Raw genomic sequence first — 22529 nt, forward strand, 5'->3', positions numbered from 1 at the left:
AGGCTGTACGCAAGATGACATGTGGTGTGGATAATCACCCCGGCTCCACTGGAACCCTTTACTGAGAAACATGGAGTTGCCAGCTGGAGAGAGGGGGGTCTTTGGAGATTTCATCATCTCAAAAGCTCTATGACATGATTAGGTTAACCGGAGTGCACCGGATCACTTCAGATAGATATTCTGTTATTGTTGAGAGGAGATACTGGACTGGTGTCTTTAAGTAAACTGCTGCAGTACCTCAGTTTGTGTCTTGTAGAAAATGCTAAAAATATTTCTGATTTAATGGCTGACATCTTTGTTATGATAACTAGCAGATCTTGCAAAGTGAAATTGCTTTCATTTTAAGCAAAAGAAAGTTAAATATGTAGCATTAGAGGCCTTCTCAGATGTGATGTCAGACATGCATAGATAATATTTTTTTCTGTGGAGTTATGGACTTTGTTCCCAATCAAAGGCACAGTGTGAAACCATCCAAATATTGCTACTCAGCCTACGCAATGAATAATCCTATAAATCCAAATGCTTTTGAAACAAGCACAACAGGATGACTCTGCCCATGCCAGGCCCAGTTCAAGGGTTATAGTGAACTAAATACCCATCTGTGTGAATCTGAAATCCTGCAGCTTCAACAAATGGCTTCTATTAGATGCTGTTGTTAATGATACAAGATAATGGATGATAGCAAATAACAAAAAATGGTGATAGCTTTTGCAGCTTTTGCAAGTCTGGTGCAGATATTTCTTTTTTTTTTTTCTCTCACGCTCTTAACGGTTATATTTTGTGCATGTAAAGCATACTAGAACATTTCATTATAGAGCCATTTTACAGATACATCATAAATGCGAAATAATCTTCTTTAAAAGCACAGGAAAAGTTTCCATTTGATTAAATAATGCTAATGCTAATGCTAATAATAATAATAATAATAATAATAATAATAATAATAATAAACAACAGCAACATCACACAAACACACACAGATACAGGCAAATTAATACCAATAAATTAATTAAATTCAAATAATTAGACATTGAATTAAACATGCAAAACAATATATTAATCCATTTATCACATTTTCAAGAAAAAATGCTTAGCCTTCTTCAGCTTCTCCGATGTAGGGATTTTATGCTTGTTTCATAGTTTAGGCTATTTCATGGCCGAATGAAGGGCGATGATCATTAGCTATTGTGTATTAGCGTTAACTGAAAAGCTAGTTTGTCATCTTCTGACTGTGTTTAGGTGTTTGTTTAAAAAACATTTATAACCTATAATATCATGAGTTGTATGTTTTTAAGTAGCGTTAGCAGAGTGCACCTGATTTTAATAACTTTGAGTAACGTTACACATGTAGCATTAGTAAAATGAAGGATAATCCACATAGCATCCAGCTTCACTGGCTCATCTGTGTGGCTAATGTTAGCTAGCATTAACGTTAGCCAAGCTACTTTTTTGGAAATAAATCTTTTATGAAAAGTGAGAGAAGGCTTGCAGAGATGTTATTTTATCTAACATGTATGTCAGTTTATTTATTTTACGTTTTAGTTACCTAGAGCTTAACATTTTTTGTTGACAGTTAGCATTAACTTTAATTAATTGGCGAGTTAAGAGTATTAAGATTGAAATTAAGACTGCTTATGCAGTGCTGTAGCACTCTTGTGCAGTAACCTGTAAGTCAAAAACAGCATCTCAAGGCTCTTTTTTTCATGACAAAATGTTGATTTTAGGGAATAGAACCCTGGCGGTCCTAATTGAACCTTTTCATAGCATAGAGCTAATATAGATATTAATACACATGAGTTAATAGAAGAAGAATAGTCTACACAGCGGAGGTAGTCACACATTTGTCATCAGAGTGCAGCCAACCCTGTATTTAATCTCCTTCCAAAAACACAGGAACTTAATCTCCTACAGAAGAAAAATCTGATTCAGTGACTTGTGTTCAAGTCAGAGTGAAAAGAGGATACGTTGGAGGGCGTTTAGGGGGGGAATGACGTCACTAAACTCCCTGAAATAGTAGGTCAGTAAGATCAGACTAGCAGAGATATGACCTATCCAGCTGTCCAGTTTACCTATAAGCAATTGGACCTTTTTAGATTTGTTGCTTATTGTTTGTGTTTCAGCCATTTGTGGAGCTCAAACAGCGCACTGTGATCCACATTCAGTGATATGAATATCAGATTATATAAATATCTTTTATTCTGTCTCTAATGGGTGTGTTAATGGCTGGACAATAAGAGAACAATGAGGATTAGACCTTTTTGTCTTCCTTTAATTTTAATCTTAATCTGATGTCACCAAGAATACAGTATGTATGGCATTGCTTTTATAATGTATTTTCAGTTAGATTATTATCATATCAAAGTGAGGTTCAGGACAGTGTTCCCATGTTATAGGGTTAAAGTAAGCATTAAGTAGTTTATGTTTTTGTTGGCAAAATGATTGAGACAGCCTTTTAACTTCTGTGACATTTTAGATGGAAGTTTCTGAGGCAGGCTGTGGAGACGGGCAAGATATTAAGCAGGTCAGGATGGAGGACGTAAAACATAGAGGATGCTTAATCTTTTGAGTGTATTCCAACAAGTAATCCCTGAGTAGATTTCCAAATTAAAGCTTTGGATACGTTATGATGATTCACATACACACACAGACACACATGCACACAAGTACACACAGACACAAGTGGGCACACATGCACACAAACACACATATTCACATATTATATTTTCAGCCGAGATGGTTAACAAGTTTGTGATAAATGATTTGCTCAAAGGCTGTTTCTCATCGCGCCTACTGCAGAGTTCAAGCAAATGCTTATCCCCCTCACATCTTAAAGCCACTGTGCATCAAGGATTATGACTGATTGTATAGACAGCTTCAACTTTTACCCTTGTCCGGTCTGATGTGAGGAGCCCCGCCCAACACAGGAAGAAATCACTTGGCTGCTATTGACAGATGTTCCTGTGCTTGTCTGTTATGCAAAACTGCAGGAAATGAATGGTGCGCTGTCAAAGCTAGTGCATATAAATATTGTTAAGATAATATGATGAGTTTTTGTGGAGCTGTGTGGTGACGTTTTCATAACTCCTTCACAACCCAGATTGTTTTGCTTTTTGTAAGATATGACAATATATATATATATATATAAGGACCACGACAATGTTTTGAACGTTTAAGTTCATTAATTACAATCTGCATTTTTCCTGTCCATTTTCAAATGCATGTCACCAAATTTAGATTTTTGAATGTATTTTCCCCTCTGTTACAGGAAGCCATTGAACTTCCTTCATTTCTGTACAGTATCAAAATCAATTAGTAGACTTTTGAACCTTGTTTTAGTTGTGCAATCCACCTTTTTGTTAGTGTGGCATTATCGTTTTTAGGCATTGAACACTTTTAAAATCAACCTGCATTTAAACGACATTACAGTGCAATGATTATGTAATTTTAATGGAAAAGCAAATTTCAAGAGTCCACTCACTGCTGCACTGAGCAGAAATTAATTGAAAACAATGGTTGCTTTAAAATGATGAATTGAAAACAATAATGTTGTCTTCAATAATAGGAAAAATATATCTAAAAATCTAAAAATAAGTTGCATGTATATTATTTTTTTATGGCATGTTTAGGTGTGATGTAAGGGGATTTGTTGTAAGTGGGCATGGTATGATTATGCCTTCAGTAAGCAGACTTACTGTAATTATTACTTAGTACTCAAAATACACTTTAGAATGTACAATATATTACACATACTATTAATTAACACACTATAGGATGTACATAGACAAAGATATACATTATCATGACCATATATTACAGTGCAAACAACAACCAACCAGGCTTCATGCTGGCTGTGGATGTTGTCTGCATGGAGGCAGATCTGATCCCATAGTGAGTACAGCAGCTCTCCTTGAGGAGTGCTAACTCTGGATATAGTCATGTAAAAGCAGTCTCCAGGGCAGTTACTATAGAAACCTCTTGGACCTTCAGGTTTACAGGTGCCTTGTTTTTACAGCATCATCTCATTAGACCAGAAGTCTCTCATTCATGTAGTTTAAGTGACAACACTGGCTAGCCGTATGGTAATAAGATCAGCGAGTACGTCATTAGATGCAGGTAGTCTAGTTTTGAGAAAATTAAGTCGAACAGGATATTCTGAGCAAATGGAATACTGATTAAACGCTAAACCACTGTGCACAGTTCAGGAGTTTAATTAAAGGAGGTTTTGAATAATTTGGCTCATGTTGTGATTTAGGAATCTGTTATACTTTTTTTGTACAATTTAAACTAATTTCCTACCTTCTGTGCGTCCATTGTTTTTCACTCATTGTATTATGCTGAGGAAATTAATATGCAGAGACTTGAAGTTGCTTAAGATGGATAATTCAACACGGTGAACAAATCCAGTAAAAATCACACTCACAGAGAACTTTCACAAACAATTAGCAAACATTGGCACTACCGCTATTTTTCTCCCAAAAAGCCTGGAATGAATGGTATCAATCTAAAAGTGCTTTGGAAAAAGGATCAACAACAATTTTAAATTTACAAAACAAAATAATGAAAATGTAGTTAATGGGTGAAAACATGCAAAATTGCAAAAGTGTTGTACTTGAAGTATTGCAATGTCTGCAGGTTCTGGTGTGGTAGTGTTTTGTCATGTTGGGTAAAAAAGGTGAACAGATGTGTGGACTCGCAGGATGAGCAGTGTGGTAAGGCAAGGGACAGCCTGACAGGAAGATGTCGCTGGCCTCACGCAGCCTCCACTGTCCTCACTGCTGGATATTAGTGAGCATTCCTGCTTAGCTGGCTGGTTGGTGAGATCTACAGCTGTTCTCACAGCAGCGCTCTCCCGCCCAGCTGTTTCCCTGCCATTACGAAATTATTCTGCACTCAGATTGACATGGCAGTCCAGCTTGTTCTCAGCTGCTGGACTTAAATATTTGCTGTAATGCCACTATGTTGACAATGAAGATCAGAGATGGAGGCATCGAGCTGAAAATTTTTTGAACTGCAATTTGATATCCATCTGGCTCGGCATAATCCCTTTTGCTCCAGTGCATTTTAGTGCTCCTGCCTGGAACGAATTTCAAGTGCCCTCTTCAGTTGAAATAATGGTGATGATAGCAGTGTATGTACTTACTGACTCATCCGCTTCTCTCCCCTGGGGAGTCAAAGGTCGCAGGGCTACATGTAGATACAGGAGATGTTTTTAACTCTGGTGTAGCAGCATGCACGCTACCACAGTTATATCTGTCCCAGCTGCTTTTGATTTCATTGTGCTCAGCCTTATCAGGCTGGACCAATAATCATCTTTCTTCTGCCTTTAAACTGTTTGTGCATTACAGGAAATGTCCCGATGGATTTGACTGCCTGAAAGTAGGACGAAATCCAAACTATGGCTACACCAGTTTCGATACCTTTGGCTGGGCTTTTCTGGCCCTCTTCCGTCTCATGACACAAGACTACTGGGAGAAACTGTTTCACCAGGTGCTGTTTTTGAATCTCATTTTTGAATCCACCAATATCATGTGGGGATTTGTTGCTCACCTGAATAATAATCTGTATTTTAACTCCTCAAAATGTTTAATTGGTCCACAACCACAGAGTAGAATACAATAGTTTTGCTCAATCAACTGTCAAATAATGATGCTTCTTCATAGACTAACCGTAACTCATATCAGTTATGATTAGGTTCCATTTACCTGGTTAACTGTGGAGATATGGGTTAAAAGTCACTCAACATGATTTTACAACATACTGTAGTTCATAAGAATGAGCAACATTAGCAGTTAGGCAGAATATAAACAACACTCCATTTTTAACCATACTATCTAAACCACTTGCTATAAGTGTAACAAGGACAAAAACCTAAAGCTGCACTAATCAATATTTTTATATTAACAGCAGATCAAATGACTGCATGTAATGTGAAAGGGGTCGCTCATAGAGACAAACCTATAGATTTATCACCTAACACTGCAGTTCCCCTCAACTCAATGGTGCATTTTAGTATCTTTCAGCTCATTGTTTTGTTTTTCCAGTCTACAACTTTGCTGTTTTGTTTGTTGTTATCAACCTTGTTTCCAGATGCATCAGGCAGCTGTTATCAGCAATTAACGTGATTAACATAATTTTTCTGAGCTGGTGGAGACCAAAAACAGATCTAAAAGAGAGTGAATACTGGACTTATCCTTGCTAGTTGGACACAAACACAACATCAAATCAGTGCTAATGTTGCTTTGTGTTTAGTGGATGTGTTGATAAGCAACTATTTGCTAACACATTTGCCATAACAACTTTATAAGGTGATAATATATAAGTGTTGTGTATGTTTGTAACTGTTTGCTACGCTGCCTGCAAGTGGCCCAAAAAATTAGTTAAAGTAAAAATCTTGAAGATGTCTGTTTCTCTTTGGCGGCACCTATGGCGATAAGCAGTAATTGCAGGTGTGTTTTTGGATCTCACTTCCCAGAGATCCAAACAGTGTCACCTGTGTGACGTCAGTAACCGTTTACTGCTGGTTTACTCGCAACACTAGCAGAGACCAGAAAAAAACAGTATACTGCTTCACACAAAAGTGAGTTGAATAGTGAGTCTGTTGCATTAGCGCCACATACCCTCTCTGGCAGACCAACCACTGCTGGATGATGGAAAACACGTCAATAAGTGTGCACCGCTTGGGATTTTTCCCGGAAATGTCACCACTGACAACTAGTTCGTAATACTCATAATACTGCACATGCAAGGGCTTTCATCAGAGGGCCATAGGCTCAATCACCATTGTGTTACTTCATACAGTGATAGATAGTGACTTAACAGACATTTATTTAAATGAAAATCTTTGAGATTATTACTTAAAAGCAGCTTTAAATGGATAATTGGAGTGATAACACTCAGACAGGATATAAACAACTCTCTACCTTAACCAGCTACTGTAGCTATACCATGACTATACTGTAAATGTAAACAAAGGCAAATTATTAAGCTACCAAACTTTATTAATTGTTTGTCAAAATCTAACAAGGGATTTAGATATAAAAAGTAAATGAAAAAAAAGAAAATGTGTAGTCAAATTACAAAAAGTCCCAAAATCTCAGCAATTAAATTACTGAGTAAAATGTTATACAGCATAACTATACATAATGCCAAAACTACAAAAGAAGACTAGAATTTCTTTCTTCGATATGAGAATTCGCTTGTACTGACTTCATGTTTGCTCCCTCAGACTCTGCGCTCAGCGGGGAAAGCCTACATGGTTTTCTTTGTGCTGGTAATCTTCCTGGGCTCCTTCTACTTGGTCAACCTGATCCTGGCTGTAGTGGCCATGGCCTATGAGGAGCAGAATCAGGCAACCATCGCTGAGGCCTGGCAGAAAGAGAGGGAGTTTCAGCTGGCTATGGAGCACCTCCGCAGAGAGCAAAGAGTGGGTGCAAAGCAAGCAGTCAAGAAGGATTTCCATGTGGCTAAGATCTTATTGTTAACATAATTTCTTTCTGTGTGAAGTTGGCAGCAAAAAGACAAGCGCAGGAGACAGACTCCGTGTTGTCCCCAGAGTTGTCTCCATTCTGTCTGAAGACAGGCAGCATACGGCGAAGCAGCAGCAGAAGGAGGAGATCTCACAGGACATTATCAGAAGAAACAGCAGAGGAAGCTGCTGAGGAGAAGTTTGACCCGCTGGATGAGCCAATGGTACATCAAACAACAAACACACTCTAGATAGCTTTTGATGTTCTCATTATTAGGAGCTAAGGTCTCTCTTTGTCTCTGTAGCCTCCTGTTTCTCCCCTGCCGGTCCACCCTCTGCTGGCCACACTCTCCTCTCACCCCCTTAGCACCAGGAGAGGAAGCCAGATCAGCATCTTCAGCTCATTCCGGGCACGCAACAACTCGGAGGCTGACTTTGGGGATGATGAGTACAGCATTCATGGGGATGTGTTCAGAAGTCGCACCAGTTCAACGGCAACACCCTGGAAGAGGAGGACGGGCAGTGTGCGGAGCCACTGCTCCCAAGTCTTCACCCCCAGCCTCAATATAAACGGCCGACTCAACATTTCCCTCGACCAGAATGGAGTCACGACAGTGGGCCTGCACACCCCTACCTCCATGCCTGCTCACAGCATGGAGAGGATCAAGGAAGACACGGTGAGTAATGGAAGTGAAATATATGCAGTTATTAGGATGTAGTATTTTAAAACCCTTGCAGCCCGTCAATATAAGAAAGAAGAAAGTTTTGTATTTCATTTTTGTGTTTTCTGTCTCTCAGATACCCACCAATGCAGAAGACACAGTTCCCAGATGTCTCCTTCAGCCTTCCCCAACAGTGACAGAGCCTCCTCCTGTGCACAGGAAAAGAGGGCTGAGCTCTGTCAGCTTCCTGAGCGATGCAATGGATGGTTAGTCCCTTCAAACACTAAAAACTACTCTTTTAATTCTCTCTATGCTGAGAGAATTTCTATCACATCTTTCATTCAATCACATCTTGACTCAAGGATTGGTTTGAATTAAACCCTGAGTTATACAAGCATGGACTTTTAAAGGGTAATCTTAAACAAAGGCTTTGGTGTCTCTTTGCAGAGCTGGAGGAATCGAGGCAAAAGTGCCATCCCTGCTGGTACACATTCGCCAAGAAGTACCTGATATGGGACTGCTGCCCCTGGTGGCTGAAGATGAAGGAGTGGGTGAAGTTTATGGTGATGGATCCTTTCCTGGATCTGGGTATCACTATATGCATTGTGCTGAACACCCTCTTCATGGCCCTGGAGCACTATCCCATGACTGATGAGTTCAACACGATGCTCTCAGTAGGCAATCTGGTAAGGGCTTTTTAATGATAGGAGTGGGAAGGTTTCCAACATTTAACAAACTTTCTCCTAAGTGCTGTGGTAGATAGGCAGTGGAGAGGACTGATAGCCTCAATGAGAGGAAAGTAATGAGGGAAGAGAAATGGGATTCATTCAGATAAAGTGTTTCTTTATCAAGCAGCATGTGCTTTTTATTGCCAGTGATGCTGTGCTAGACTTGTGGTCAAACAGGGGCATGTTGATCATTTGTCAAAGGTCCTGCTTTAGACTATTTGTGATTATCCTTGGTAAGAGGGAATATTTTTAGCATGATGTGGGGCTGATTCCCTCATTTGTATTTTGCCATCCCCCTACTAAATTACAGTCCCTGCCAGTGTCTTCAAGTTTGGAAACACACGTATGAGAAGACACACAGCAACTTTCTTACTAACTGTCCTCACCAAGTTGCTTGAGATTTTGGTCCAGTTTGTTTGTTTGTTGTATGTTAGTTACCAGGATGTCTCACAAACCTGAACAGCTTAACATGAAATTACATGGAAACTTGGGAAACACCATGGGCTAAGGAACATTTCATTAGTTTGTAGTGCAGATCAAGCAGTTACTTAAAGGATTTCTTAACATTGTCAGCAGACATTTTGTAACATTCTTTTAATTTAAATATTCAAATTTAACTGTTTGGATATTTGGTTACTTGAACTAGCAAATTGCATAGTATCCAGTGTGTGCTTTATAGTTTTTTTTCTATTTTTTTAATCCCAATCATCTAAACCTCAGTTTACACTCAAAACTGGATTATTTTATCTCTTTTGGCTGCCTGTTTTGGGGCAGCACAACAAGCTTCAAACACAAAATTGTCATAATATATACTTATAACATTTTTTGATGGGAAACATGTCAGTTTTTAGCTTAAGTTGCCTATTTACACATCCACACATAGAGCGACATCAGCACTCATTTGGAGTTGTGTTTCTGACAACCTGATGAATGTACAATGCTCAATATTCACCCTTCGTTTAGCTCTGTTTTCTGTTACCAACTCCTGTGTGTAATACTTGGCTCTTTAGCTGCTAAATACTAGCTAAAGAGCCAGCCAAATAGCACTCCATGCTACTATGTTCACCAGCTAATTGCTTAATTTGTCTGCCTGCCATTTGGGTCTGGGCAGGTGGTGCACAGTGGTGGTTTGTCAGATCATTTTTGCTGAAAACAGCAAGGTTGATGAGAGTGATGAGACTGAACAAAACAGTATAAAAATCAAAACAATGAGCTGAAAGACACTAAAACGCTCTGTTGTGCTGAAGGTAACTGCAGAGTTGAGTGGTAATTATCTGTGGGTTTGTCACTACAAGTGACCATTTCATTTGATCCATTGTCAGTGCGCAAATATTGATTGTTGCAGCTTTAAGTAAACAAATACAGTAAGTAATGTTCCACTTTTTTCACCTGTCATTGTGTGTTTTTTCCAGGTGTTCACAGGGATCTTTACAGCTGAGATGGTGTTCAAGCTGATTGCCATGGACCCTTACTACTACTTCCAACAGGGCTGGAACATCTTTGATGGTGTCATTGTTTGCCTCAGTCTGATGGAGTTGGGTCTCTCCAACGTAGAGGGGCTGTCTGTCCTACGCTCCTTCAGACTGGTAACAGGAATCGTTAACTCACTCATGTACATTCAAGAGAATTTGCTATGAGTTATCTGCCATTGTTTAAGTTTGTAGCCAATGCAACAAACTATTATTATTGACATGAAAAGCTTAGAAAAGACATGCACTCAAACTAAAATTTGATTTTGTACAGTTTTTTTAATTTATTTTTGCATTAGCAGCTGGTAGCTGGCTAATGAGAGTTGCAAAATAATTTGAATCAGTCTGAACAATAAAGACATAATATAAAATTCACCTGAAAACAGAAAACTCACTTAAGTATCATTTACGGATTCAGTTTATAATCCAACTTGAAACTTAAAGTAACAGTTTTTGTAAAGATGCAGCATTGTTTGTTTTCTTCACCTTGTTCTTTTCATCAGTTACGAGTCTTCAAACTGGCCAAGTCCTGGCCCACTCTCAACACTCTCATCAAGATCATCGGTAACTCAGTGGGCGCCCTGGGAAACCTGACGCTGGTGTTGGCCATCATCGTCTTCATCTTCGCTGTAGTGGGCATGCAGCTGTTTGGCAAAAACTACCAGGACTGTGTGTGTAAGATCTCCAATGACTGTCAGCTGCCTCGCTGGCACATGAAGGACTTCTTCCACTCCTTCCTGATCGTGTTCAGGGTGCTGTGCGGCGAGTGGATTGAGACCATGTGGGATTGTATGGAAGTGGCCGGGCAGCCCCTCTGCATCCTGGTGTTCATGTTGGTCATGGTCATAGGCAACTTGGTGGTGAGTGCAAAATTGGACAATTTTAAATGATTCATCATCTCTAAATTGAAAACTGGTTTTCGATATTTTGCTTATTGCCAACAAATCCCATAAAGAAACCAAAATTACAATGTAGCCAAAGCTTTATACAGCTCATTCCTTTGTGCCACAGACTTCTATTGTTCAAAAACTGTTAAAAACAGATCAGTGAGCCATATCATTGCACTTTATAGTAGCAGTTTATATTTGTGACCAGTTTTTAAAGATTTACATCTTCAGTAGAAAAAAATGGGCTTTGGGCAGAGTGGCACAGACAAGCTGAGAATATTGTAATATGGATTGTATCTCTTTTGGTCTTTTTATTGGATTAGTAGATAATAACCAAAGTATAGAATATCACCAGTCTTATCCTCTAACAGTGTATGATAACAGGAAGTCTATCTACGGAGAAATTTTATTGCATGTCACTGCAACCAACTGTGACTGCTGTCAAATCCAAATGATGATGTCATGAGTAATCGGGGATTACGTTGCACCAATGAGGATTGGTGATTCTATATTATGAAGATATGACCTGCTTGGACGGTGATTGGTGCATCGTTGTGATAAATTGTGCCAACTCTGATATCTGTGTAGCTGAAATGGTTTGTGCATCTCTAACCCTAACCCTTCAGTGCTCTTAAAACACTCGCTAGTTACTGAGAAAGTGATTGTGTCACAGCCTCATGCTAACTGTCTTCCAGATTAGCATTAGCAGACTTCAAAACAGATCATGTCTGGACGACATATAAACCATCTGTTGTCCATCCTCAGTCATGTATTATCTGCGCATGCTGTCGTGCAAACTGTAGCCACAACAGACACACTCTGTGCTGCAGCGGCTTTACCACAGCCTCATGTCCAACAGGGCTGAATATTTTATCCAATGCTAATGAACTAAGCCTTATGGGTGAAATTGTGACCTAAGTGCTATACAAAGGATCAGCCAAGGCCACAGAGTGTTCTTGCTGTCGCTCCAGCCTTTGCAGCAGGTATTGATTTTCATGCACAATGAAACACAACTTGCACATTATTGCATGCAGCTGTTTCAACACAAAATAGTTAATCTGTGTGACAGCTCTGTTTGTACACAACTGCTGTCGCTCCGTGCCGAAGCAAGGATACGTATATTTGTTGGCCCACCCATATGGTGATTTGTTGTCCAGCTGTGTCCTGTAAGCTAACGTTAATGAGAACAGATAGAAAAAATCCCACAAGTGAAACAGCCAGCATTAGCAGCATTTATTTATAGTCAGTGTAGTTAGAATGTGGTGTCATTTCAGAGCTGATACTTGAAATATATCAAATCACATTTTATAATACTATTTCAAGCTGCGTCTGTGTAAAATCTCATTTTTATCGTATTAGCATTATCATGACCTTTTGCCGTAATCCATTGCATTTCTTCTTATTCTATTTTTACTATTATGCAAGTGCAGGCTCACAGTACTGCCAGTCATTGGCTTTTCCCGATCATGAGGAGAACATATTAAAATAGCATAATACACTGAAATATGAGCATCGTTTGCACCTAGATTAAATCAGTTCTGTCACATAATTTTTTTTGTTTTAAATGGAGCAAAGCTTTGAATGTGTGAGTTCCTGTTGGATATGGTTCAAACACCTGTTCCCAGCATGCCCTCTGTTCCTTCTGCCTTTAAATGCTAGTTTGTACCACATTTAATCCTATTCTCTGAAATGTATCTGTCTGTCAGAACACCTAAAGGTTTAAAAACCTTTTTGTTGAACACTGAAATATTTTTTCCATGGCCTTTACGTAGCCCAAAATCACAGTTTTACTTGTAATAATAATAATAATAATGATAATGATAACGTTATTTGTATAGCACCTTTCATTCAAAAAATGCAGCTCAAAGTGCTTTACAACAAAAGAAATTACATCCACCAAGGGCTTCACATCAAAAAAGACTAAATGAACATAAAAACATGTAAATGTACATAAGATGGAAAATAAAACCCATTTGATTATATTAATAAATGTAAGATAAAATAAGGTGAAAATACAGCACATAGAATGCGTACTTCAGTGATGGTAATGTGAGACTTAAAAGAGCAAAAACTCAAAGTATTTCGCCACATGTTCACAATCTGTAAATTGGCACCTAGGTCTCTGAAGCCATAATCATAACAAAACCTCCCTTTTCCCAATGGACACAGACTCACCACTGGTCTTGATTAACCTTAAAAGGGGTTTACAATCTGTACAGGATAAGACATCCTCTATCCTAAAACACAGATAAGGGAAAAATCCCACAAAAAGGTGTAGGTTTCACACCAGTATAACCTGGTACCCCTTCCTGTCAGCAGCATGTAGCAGTTTCTCTTGTTTTAAACCTGCTGGATACAGACACTCTGTTGCGACAGCGACTCTATTGCCTTGTTAGGGCAAAGACCAGATCACAACAGTGGTCCTTATGGAGTTTAATGGACAGAAACCTCCTCTGCACATGAATCGTAGGAAAGCTGTTTATCCAAGGGATTATCCAGGATGCTTAGGGGCGAGAAGGTCGAAGGGCATTCATCACTAATCATCTGCTCATGCTCCCCATCTCTGACTGGCTCAGTGGCTAAAGATGATCCTTGTGCACCAACTGTGCATGTCATACACGCACACAGATACATGCAAGCCCTCAAACATACATATACAGTGCAGAGTGTTTGATGCTGCTACTCTCTAAGCTAGTAAACAGATTACTTGGGAGTCAGATGCTTGGAAACTTGAGTTCAGAATAGCTGAAAGCACCAGAAGCCATATGTGTCTCTAAGCATGTTTGGGTATAATATCCTCCTGAATTTACAATGAAGGATTTTCCAATGTTTACAAAATATGTGGGATATCTTGTCATGCATTATCCATCAGCTTACAGGATAAACTACACTCAGCTTTGTAAAGAAAAATAGATAATGTATAGAGAGAGTATTTTCTACGTAATCTTTCCTCTTCTTTGCATCATATGCAACGTTTGTTGGCCAACAGGTGCTGAATCTCTTCCTGGCCCTGCTGCTCAGCTCCTTCAGCTCCGACAACCTCTCCGCTCCAGATGAAGATGGCGATTTGAATAACATCCAGATCGCCATCGCCCGCATTCAGAACGGCACCTCCTGGTTCATCACAAACATCATCGACCTCTTCAACCGCAGCGAGAAACGCCGGCGGCAGAAGGCCAAGGAAGTCAGTCAGGCTTCTATCAAACTGGTTAGCAATCATGTGGAAAGCAATGGGGGAATTTTTGGATGCTATGGAGAGAAGAACATCATACCAGAAGAGGACAGCTACATGACCAACCCCAACCTGACTGTTATCGTTCCCATCGCACCTGGAGAGTCAGATGTGGAGTTTCTGGAGGAGGAGGAGATTTCTGAGTCGTCAGAGGATGAAGAAAAAGTGAGTCATATTTCCAGATATGTGTTTTTACATGAGACCTGCACTCATTGTCATGGTTTACTCTTCTCCATACCTAGTAGTTTTTAATATGGTCAGCTACATAAAATATAGGAGAGACTTAATTTATCCAAGGGAACATTAACTCTTAATCACATCTCTACGTGTTCTTTACTGGTTGAAATGTTCGAGTATACGGAGGTGCAAAATGCATTACAGTGATGTCAGATCAGGTTTGTTGCTTTTGACTGCTGATGGAAACCATGTGCTGTGACATCACTGCTGTTGGTGAAGCCAGATGCTCAGAAGTTTCAACATTGTCACAGCAAGAAAGGATGCAGGTTAATTCTACCCATATATGGTGTGTGTATGTCCTCCTTGTGTTTGATGTGGGTTTTCATGGATTGGAGACTGAACCGCATCCAGGTTGCTTTTCAGCTTTGTGCCTGGTGCGTGTTGAGATAAACTCCCAACAAACAGAAAAAGGCAATGAATTAAAAACATATTTTAGCAAAAGTGAATGCAGATAGCAGGCTGAAATCTCTCAGTTCATAGGACATACAATATAAAAATGGGTCTGATGGGTCTGTAATTTCTCAATCATTTTGAGTACAACTATGTAATTTGTGACTAATTATAGGGGAAATAGTGTTTTCTTTGAAAGAACTGGTCCATTTAAACTCAAGTCACTATTCATTCATCAATCTTTCACATTTTTGCATGTTCAGCTAACCTGCTGTGCTAAAAGACTTACAATGTTATGCAGGCAAAAAAACTGAATTAAAGGAATAATTTGTCATTTTGAAAAAAATAGGCTTATTCACCTTCTTGCAGATGAGATAGATTTAGGTGGGAGTGTGCATAAGCTGCTCATGTCTGCAGGGTACAGTGTGAAGCTACCACCAGCAGCTGGTTCAGGTAGTTTAGCTGTACCGGAAAATTTCTCAGCAGGGCTCAGTAACTTCCTGGAGTCTCTGCTGCTTGGCTGGTCTCATGGTCATGACAAGACTGCAGGAAGTTACTACGCATGACCAAGAACTAGTTTGCCACATAACTCCCAGTAAAAACCACAACATGTCATTTTTACACCCTGGTTCTTGTACAGACAAGATACAACGTGTTAATCAGCGAGCTTTAGAGGTGCTAATAGACAGATTTTGCTACCTTTGGACCAACCCGTGCTTGCTGTTTCCCCCTGTTTCTAGTTTTTATACTAAGGTAAGTTAACCTAATTAGCTGCTGACTGTAGTTTCATATTTACTGTACAGAGGTAAGAGTTGATGTCAATCTTCTCATTGAACTCTCGGCAAGAGAGGAAATAAGCATATTTCCCCCAAATCTCAAACAATTTCTTTAATTCATTGGAAGCATACTAATTAAACATTTTTTAAATCTTCCCTATTATCAATAGCAAATTACATAATTCTAGAAACCTCCAGGAAATGATTATGTACTTATTATGAAACAATGGACCGTAAATTAAATTGTATATTATGTTATATGACTTATTTGAAAGTTCTTTCATAGGATTCGTCACCTTTGTTTTTCATAGCTTTGACTCTTAGTTTCAAGTGAAATAACATTGACCAAGATGCAGAATTTAATAATTTTCCGGTCCTCAGATTCTGATTCGCTACCACTCATGTCATTCAGAAATAAAGCACAGTGAGGGGTTGATGAGCAGATGGAGGAGGGACACTAGGCTGTAGAGATGGTGGGGGTGGACAGTGAAGAGGACGTGAATGTGGAGGCTTTCCGGACACATAATCTGTTAATCTGCAAAGCAGACAAGGTGAACTCTGACTCAAACCAGTGCCCTGGTGAGAGAAATATGACTTGTGAATCCAGATTTTTGAACTGCTGAGTTATTAAGAGTCCATGTAACATCATGCAGTGAATTCAGAAAGCTGAGTTGTACAAGTTGTACAAATGATCAAAATAAGAAAATCAACCAGACTTACCTCTAATTTGTTTAAATCATTTGCAATTATTCAAACTGTCAAAATGACAAAGAACATTTTGGAGTTTCCTAAACTTTAGCTGTCACTGAAAAAACATAATGTAATGCTGATAAACTGTTGTTATTAGCCACCTCTCTGTCACAGCCAGGTGTGTGACAAACATGTGTTTAGTGGTCTGCACAATAATGTCTTGTAACAGGCCTTTTTCATGGAAGACATTTTGATTTGTCACAGTAGGAAAAGCACAAATGTAAACAAATGTAAACAGCTGTTTGAATATGGGAGCAGTAACGTGACAAGCTGAGACGATAATGAATAATCACCACACACTGATGAGTAAAATTAGATCCGATGGCCCTGTAAGCATTGCTTATTATTATTTAAGGTGCTATTGTTGCCTTTGACCATTCAATACCTTAACAAGCCCCCCCCCCCCCCCTCTCTCAGTCGCTCTTTGTCAAACTCCTTGTTTCCTCCCCGTGTCTCACTGTCATTCTCTCCTCCAGTTTCTCCCCTTCTCCTCCATCTCTGAGTGTCCTGCGGGTCGGGTGTTGTTGAGGTGGAGGGTGTGTCGCTCCTGTCCTCTCTGGCAGGCAGACAGCAGCGGCGCAGATGTGGAGCCAGGCCCTGCAGAGCAGATTAAACTGACACAGCTGAGCAGAGCCAGGCAGGGCCAGGCTGAGCTGAGCGGGCTGCAGTCTGGCGCTCTCTCTTCCTCTTTTCCTGCCGAGCTCCACACCACACCAGAATTAGGCATCAGGGGAAATGGAAATGAAAAAAAAAACCCTCTTCCTCCTGCCCTCTGTCAGCTTAACTGGGCATCAGCAGCTGCTCAGCAGTAAAGAAGGATACATTTTACACGTGTAGAGCTCCAGATACACACAAAAAAAATCAGAAGATCGTGGCTATTAAGAAGTTAGCTACTCACTTTACAAGTTTTTTCAAGTGACTTTCTTTACAGTCAACAATGTGCACCTGTATCACAACTGCATACACCACTGCACTGATCCTGCTGTTATACTAGATATAACGTAGACTCAACAAAATGGCATCATTCTCTCTTCTCTGTCTTTGACCACTAAGACTGGTGATGCTGGTAATCTTGTCTCCGGGTCCTCTGCATGCTCTTTAATACTAGATTAGACTTCATACCATTTTATAGGATTGAAGCTGCACCTCTGTCCTATAAATCATGTTAAATATGTTGCTGTTACAACACACGGAAATCTCATCAAAATTGTATTAAGGCTCAGAGGAGATTGAAAGGCAAGGCACTGCATCTAGGTGAGCAAGCTTTGATGGGATGAATCCACACTGGATCATACAGGGCAGAAAACTGCTGCTGCACCGCTCTGCTTGGGTTGAAAGTTTAAAGCATATTGCACATCTGGCCACACCCCAGTCAGTGATGTCATAGCTGGTGTTTTTGCATTCAATTGTTTGTTACTTGACACAGTCTATATTCTGTGTTTTAAATGAATAAGAACCTGGTATTGATGATTAATCCTGATTATCTTTCAGCTTCACACATTTGAGGGGTTCATTCAGTCCAGGGACCAGCCCATAATGGATCTAAGGTTAATAAGAATATAAGTGAGCTATTGGTTGGTAACAGTGTGACTTTTTTACTTCTCAGGAGAATATCAGCCTGTCAGAGGGAAGCACGGTGGATCTAAGGAAGCCTGGAGATGAGATGGGCTATTTATTTGAGCTGGATGAAGAGAGTATGGAGCCAGAGGAATGCTTCCCAGAATGTGTGTATACAATTTCACATTCAGTTTGAGAGTTATAACACTACAAAAATTGTTAAAATACTGTATTTCAAAGCTAAAGCTAACATTAATGACAATTGTTCTTTCCTTATGACGTAATCTGTGCTGGTTTATTCTTACAGTGTGCATGAGGCACTGTCAGTGCTGCGATGTGGACACTAGCCGCGGTCTGGGACAGGCCTGGTGGAGACTGAGGAAGACCTGCTACCAGATTGTGGAGCACAGCTGGTTTGAGACCTTCATCATTTTCATGATCCTGCTCAGCAGCGGGGCTCTGGTACGTCTTTGCTTGACACATTGCTTTTTTTAAAATTTACCAGACAACATCTTGAATGTAAAAAAAAAAGTGCTTTCTGTGTCTGATCCCAGTTCAGCTCAGATATCACCTGCAGAATAGCAAAGCAAAATTACTTCAGACCAGCTTATTACTCTACCTTTCAACCAAAACACAGAAAATTACAGACAGTGTTCAACTGTGTGGACTGTGTGGATACGGTTATATTATTATTTTCTCATGTTGCTGTCCCTGTGCTGCTGCAGGCCTTTGAAGACATCTACATTGAGAAGAGAAAAGTCGTAAAAGTGGTGTTGGAGTATGCCGACAAGGTCTTCTCCTACATCTTTGTGCTGGAGATGTTCCTCAAGTGGATCGCATACGGCTTCAAGAAGTACTTCACCAACTACTGGTGCTGGCTCGACTTTCTCATCGTGGACGTAAGTGAACATTTTGGTGAACCTTGTCCGTTTTTGAAAGGATGCTGTGAATGAAAGATCACATTTTGAAGATTCCGGCTGAACTGTAATCCCTCTCATTGTAGCTGAATGTAGCTGATATGTTTTCATGATTGTGGGACTTACAGTGTGGTAAGTGTCATATTATGTACAGGAAAGCACTTGACAGTTCATTTATACTTTTCAATAACTGGCCACTTTCTTGATCTAATTTAAACAAAGTCTACTCAACCGTTTCAGGACCTGAAATAATTTACTAGAAACATTCAGATTACTAAATTACACACTGAAACAGTTACATTTTACAGTTTTACAGCTGCTCTTATGCCAGGATCTGGCCAGACAAATTGAAAGAAGTGCTCCAGTGATCGGAGTCATGTTACAGTTTGTGAGCATCTCCATGTACACTGTTGGGTTAAAATGGATGTGACTCTGTAGCGCGTAGTCCATCCAAAGTGCCCGTGGCGTGCAGCCCGAGGCCTGACTTGACTTCCTCTGATTTCACCTGCTGTTACACAGATTGCCACAGACCGCTCTATTGTTAGGGTAAGTTCTAGTTAGCAGGTCCCAGGTGAGTATGAGCTCTGGGAATGAAAACGTCTGCATCTGCATCACAAATGCTTCTGTGTTTCTTCACTTGTAAGTGCTTTCTGTTGTGATGTCAAAAGCCACTGTCTTGTTACCAAACAAATGAATTTCTTATGATTTTTTTAAAAATCAGTTCATGATTCTTTGAATCAGTTGATGTTACTACAGGACCTTGGCTTTTATATCAAAAACAAACGTAGTGCCATGTACTCTGTCGTTTATCTACAGAAGATCTGGTATAAAAATGTTGCTAAACAGACATTATCAGTCTTATTTTTAATTTAGAAATGTACCGTTTGAATTCATGTCAAAACTGTTGTGTCTGACTCATGTACTGATTGTTACTTGTTATGTCTGTTTTGAAGAAAACACAAATTCTGTTGGTCATTGCAAAGTCTGTCAACTCCCTACTTTACGCTTCTCTCAATGAAAAGTACCAGCCTACTTTTCCTTTACTGTGCTTTTGTATTTTTTCCGTCTGTACTTTCTTGGAGCCAAAGACGTCTCTTGTCCTGAGAAATAATTTTGAGTATCTTCTTTAGATATATTGAACACATCTGTAAATAGACTTTTATAAAGAAATACAGACCATTGGGACCTTATGAGCCCTAAATTGTTTTAATGAACTTATTGGATCAATTGGATGCAAATTGGGAAACAAATTTGGCAAAGACAGATTTCTTAAAAATTCTTTATAAAACTCACTCTATTTGATATATATACATATAATATATGCATATATAGCTGAGTATGCATGCATGGACACTTTTTGTGCATATGTGCATACTTGTCTGTGTTTTGTCATCTTCAGTCATGACATGAGTTTCTTTCATTTATATCATGCCATTACCATTCATAGCTGTCATCCAAGGGTCATTCAACAGCGGAATACCATTTTGTTTTGTCTGTTTTGGATGTAGAATAGAGTGGAAGTCTAAATTTGCTAAAAGAGAATACAACAACCAAAACCAATCTAAACCTCAAAAGTTCAATAATTGTGTTCCTAACTGTGGAATGTCCCAAAATACACAAAAAACTCTAAAATATGGCTCTTCAAATGTTTTCTTCCTGTCTTTTATTATGTTTTTTTTTTCTTTTTAAATTATCATAATTGCGTAGAAAATATATACAGATCTTTGTGTTAATGTATGTCTCCTTTATAATATATTTACTTTTTGAGTTATAAAGAAGGACATTACTACTTTTTCCCCAAAGGTTTAAAGTTGCATTCAAATTCATGATTTTGATTCTCACAGTCCAAATCTCTTTCTATTCTCCATACAGGTCTCCTTGATAAGCCTGGTAGCAAACTCATTGGGATATTCAGACTTTGCTGCTATCAAGTCCCTGAGGACCCTCCGGGCTTTGAGACCTCTCAGAGCTCTGTCCAGATTTGAGGGCATGAGGGTGAGAATAAAAAGTTCTGCTCTTCACTGATGGCACATACAGTGTATCTTTTACAGCTGCGTTTCTGTTGATTAGTAAGTTGCTGATTAATCTCAGGTTCATTACTTCCACCAAGGAGGGTAGGTTTACTTTACACATCAATTACATGTCTAACAAGAGTCTCATTTCCTTAAAGATTTCCATGAAATTTAAAGGAAATATACACTTTAGACTAAGGATACTGGATGTTTATAGCTATTCAGTCATAACTATGAAACACAGGGATATAAAATATAGGGAGGCTTGATTGCAGATTGCATGGGCATGCCTCCACTGAACTGGATTCACACTTAAAATTGTAGTGATTTTGATTATTTCTTTAGGAATAATAATAGGAATATTATATATAGCTAATATTGGAAAGAAGTTCAGTTATGTGTCAACTCAAAGACAACACAAACCTGCCCTGATGATAAGTCTGGTGATATTCTATATTTTTCTTATTGCTAAACAACTAACAATGTTGTGTCTGTGCTGTCAAAATCTGATAAAACTCATTCCTCCGTTCATTCATTACCATGAACACACAAACAATAATTTATTTTGCATCATTCCCATATCCATCATCCTGATGCTGTAGATACTCCCAACCACCACCACATCTGTAGCTGAAAATAGTTCCCAACAAATGTATTATATACTTCTGTTTGAGGGATGTTAGCTAAAAACTACACTGCCCAGCTATAGGAAATTAGTGAGCCTTTTTTTAAAATTAAAACTGTATTTGTGACTCTTTTATCTTATGTATTACACTGAATCACATTGACAAAAATTAAGTTGATAAAAGGAAACCAGCGATGTTAAAGCAAGACTTATTTTTAAAAATGTACATCTTCTGCAGGACTGAAGGGGCTTGTCGCTGAAAGTCATGTTGTTGGTCTTTTCAACAGATTAAAATAATAAAATTATAGAATATCACCAGTCTTATCCTTTAAATCAGTCTGTAGGAATGGCTCCGAGTTAAAATTGAGCTTTCAGTCATTCAGATATATTTTATGTTACATATATTATGTGCTTGGGTTGAATAGAGAACTCAGAAGTTTCAAGTGATTTTAATAGAGGACCTCTGTTTTGTGGGACTAACTTGTTTCTTGTTTGTTGCTCATCAGGTGGTTGTGAACGCTCTCATAGGCGCCATCCCTTCCATCATGAATGTGCTGCTTGTGTGTCTCATCTTCTGGCTCATCTTCAGCATCATGGGAGTCAACCTGTTCGCTGGCAAGTTCGGGAAGTGCGTGAACAAAACGGGCTTCATCCACAGTATCTCTATAGTCAACAACAAGTCAGAGTGCCTCTCCATGAACGACACCCAGTTCTACTGGACAAAAGTGAAGGTCAACTTTGACAATGTTGGCCTCGGCTACCTTTCCCTTCTGCAAGTGGTGAGTTTGTTTTAAAGTCTGCCATCAGCCACTCAGCTGTGCC

At 39.2% G+C, this 22529-nt stretch overlaps 1 protein-coding gene across 1 annotated transcript in view; it reads left to right on the top strand.

Moving 5' to 3' along the window:
• The window catches only part of LOC122993181 (sodium channel protein type 4 subunit alpha B-like), a 44949-nt gene that overhangs the window by 16990 nt on the left and 5430 nt on the right, over window positions 1-22529 (top strand). The window contains exons 9-22 of the mRNA XM_044367112.1: window positions 5346-5487; window positions 7226-7423; window positions 7504-7689; window positions 7771-8142; window positions 8264-8393; window positions 8575-8813; window positions 10268-10441; window positions 10828-11184; window positions 14201-14608; window positions 18203-18320; window positions 18461-18615; window positions 18879-19052; window positions 20943-21065; window positions 22214-22486. Coding sequence (XP_044223047.1) covers window positions 5346-5487; window positions 7226-7423; window positions 7504-7689; window positions 7771-8142; window positions 8264-8393; window positions 8575-8813; window positions 10268-10441; window positions 10828-11184; window positions 14201-14608; window positions 18203-18320; window positions 18461-18615; window positions 18879-19052; window positions 20943-21065; window positions 22214-22486 — 3049 coding nt within the window. The remainder of the gene's footprint in view (window positions 1-5345; window positions 5488-7225; window positions 7424-7503; window positions 7690-7770; window positions 8143-8263; window positions 8394-8574; window positions 8814-10267; window positions 10442-10827; window positions 11185-14200; window positions 14609-18202; window positions 18321-18460; window positions 18616-18878; window positions 19053-20942; window positions 21066-22213; window positions 22487-22529) is intronic.

Source organism: Thunnus albacares, chromosome 12 (genome assembly GCF_914725855.1).
Source record: "Thunnus albacares chromosome 12, fThuAlb1.1, whole genome shotgun sequence".
Classification (NCBI taxonomy): Eukaryota; Metazoa; Chordata; class Actinopteri; order Scombriformes; family Scombridae; genus Thunnus; species Thunnus albacares.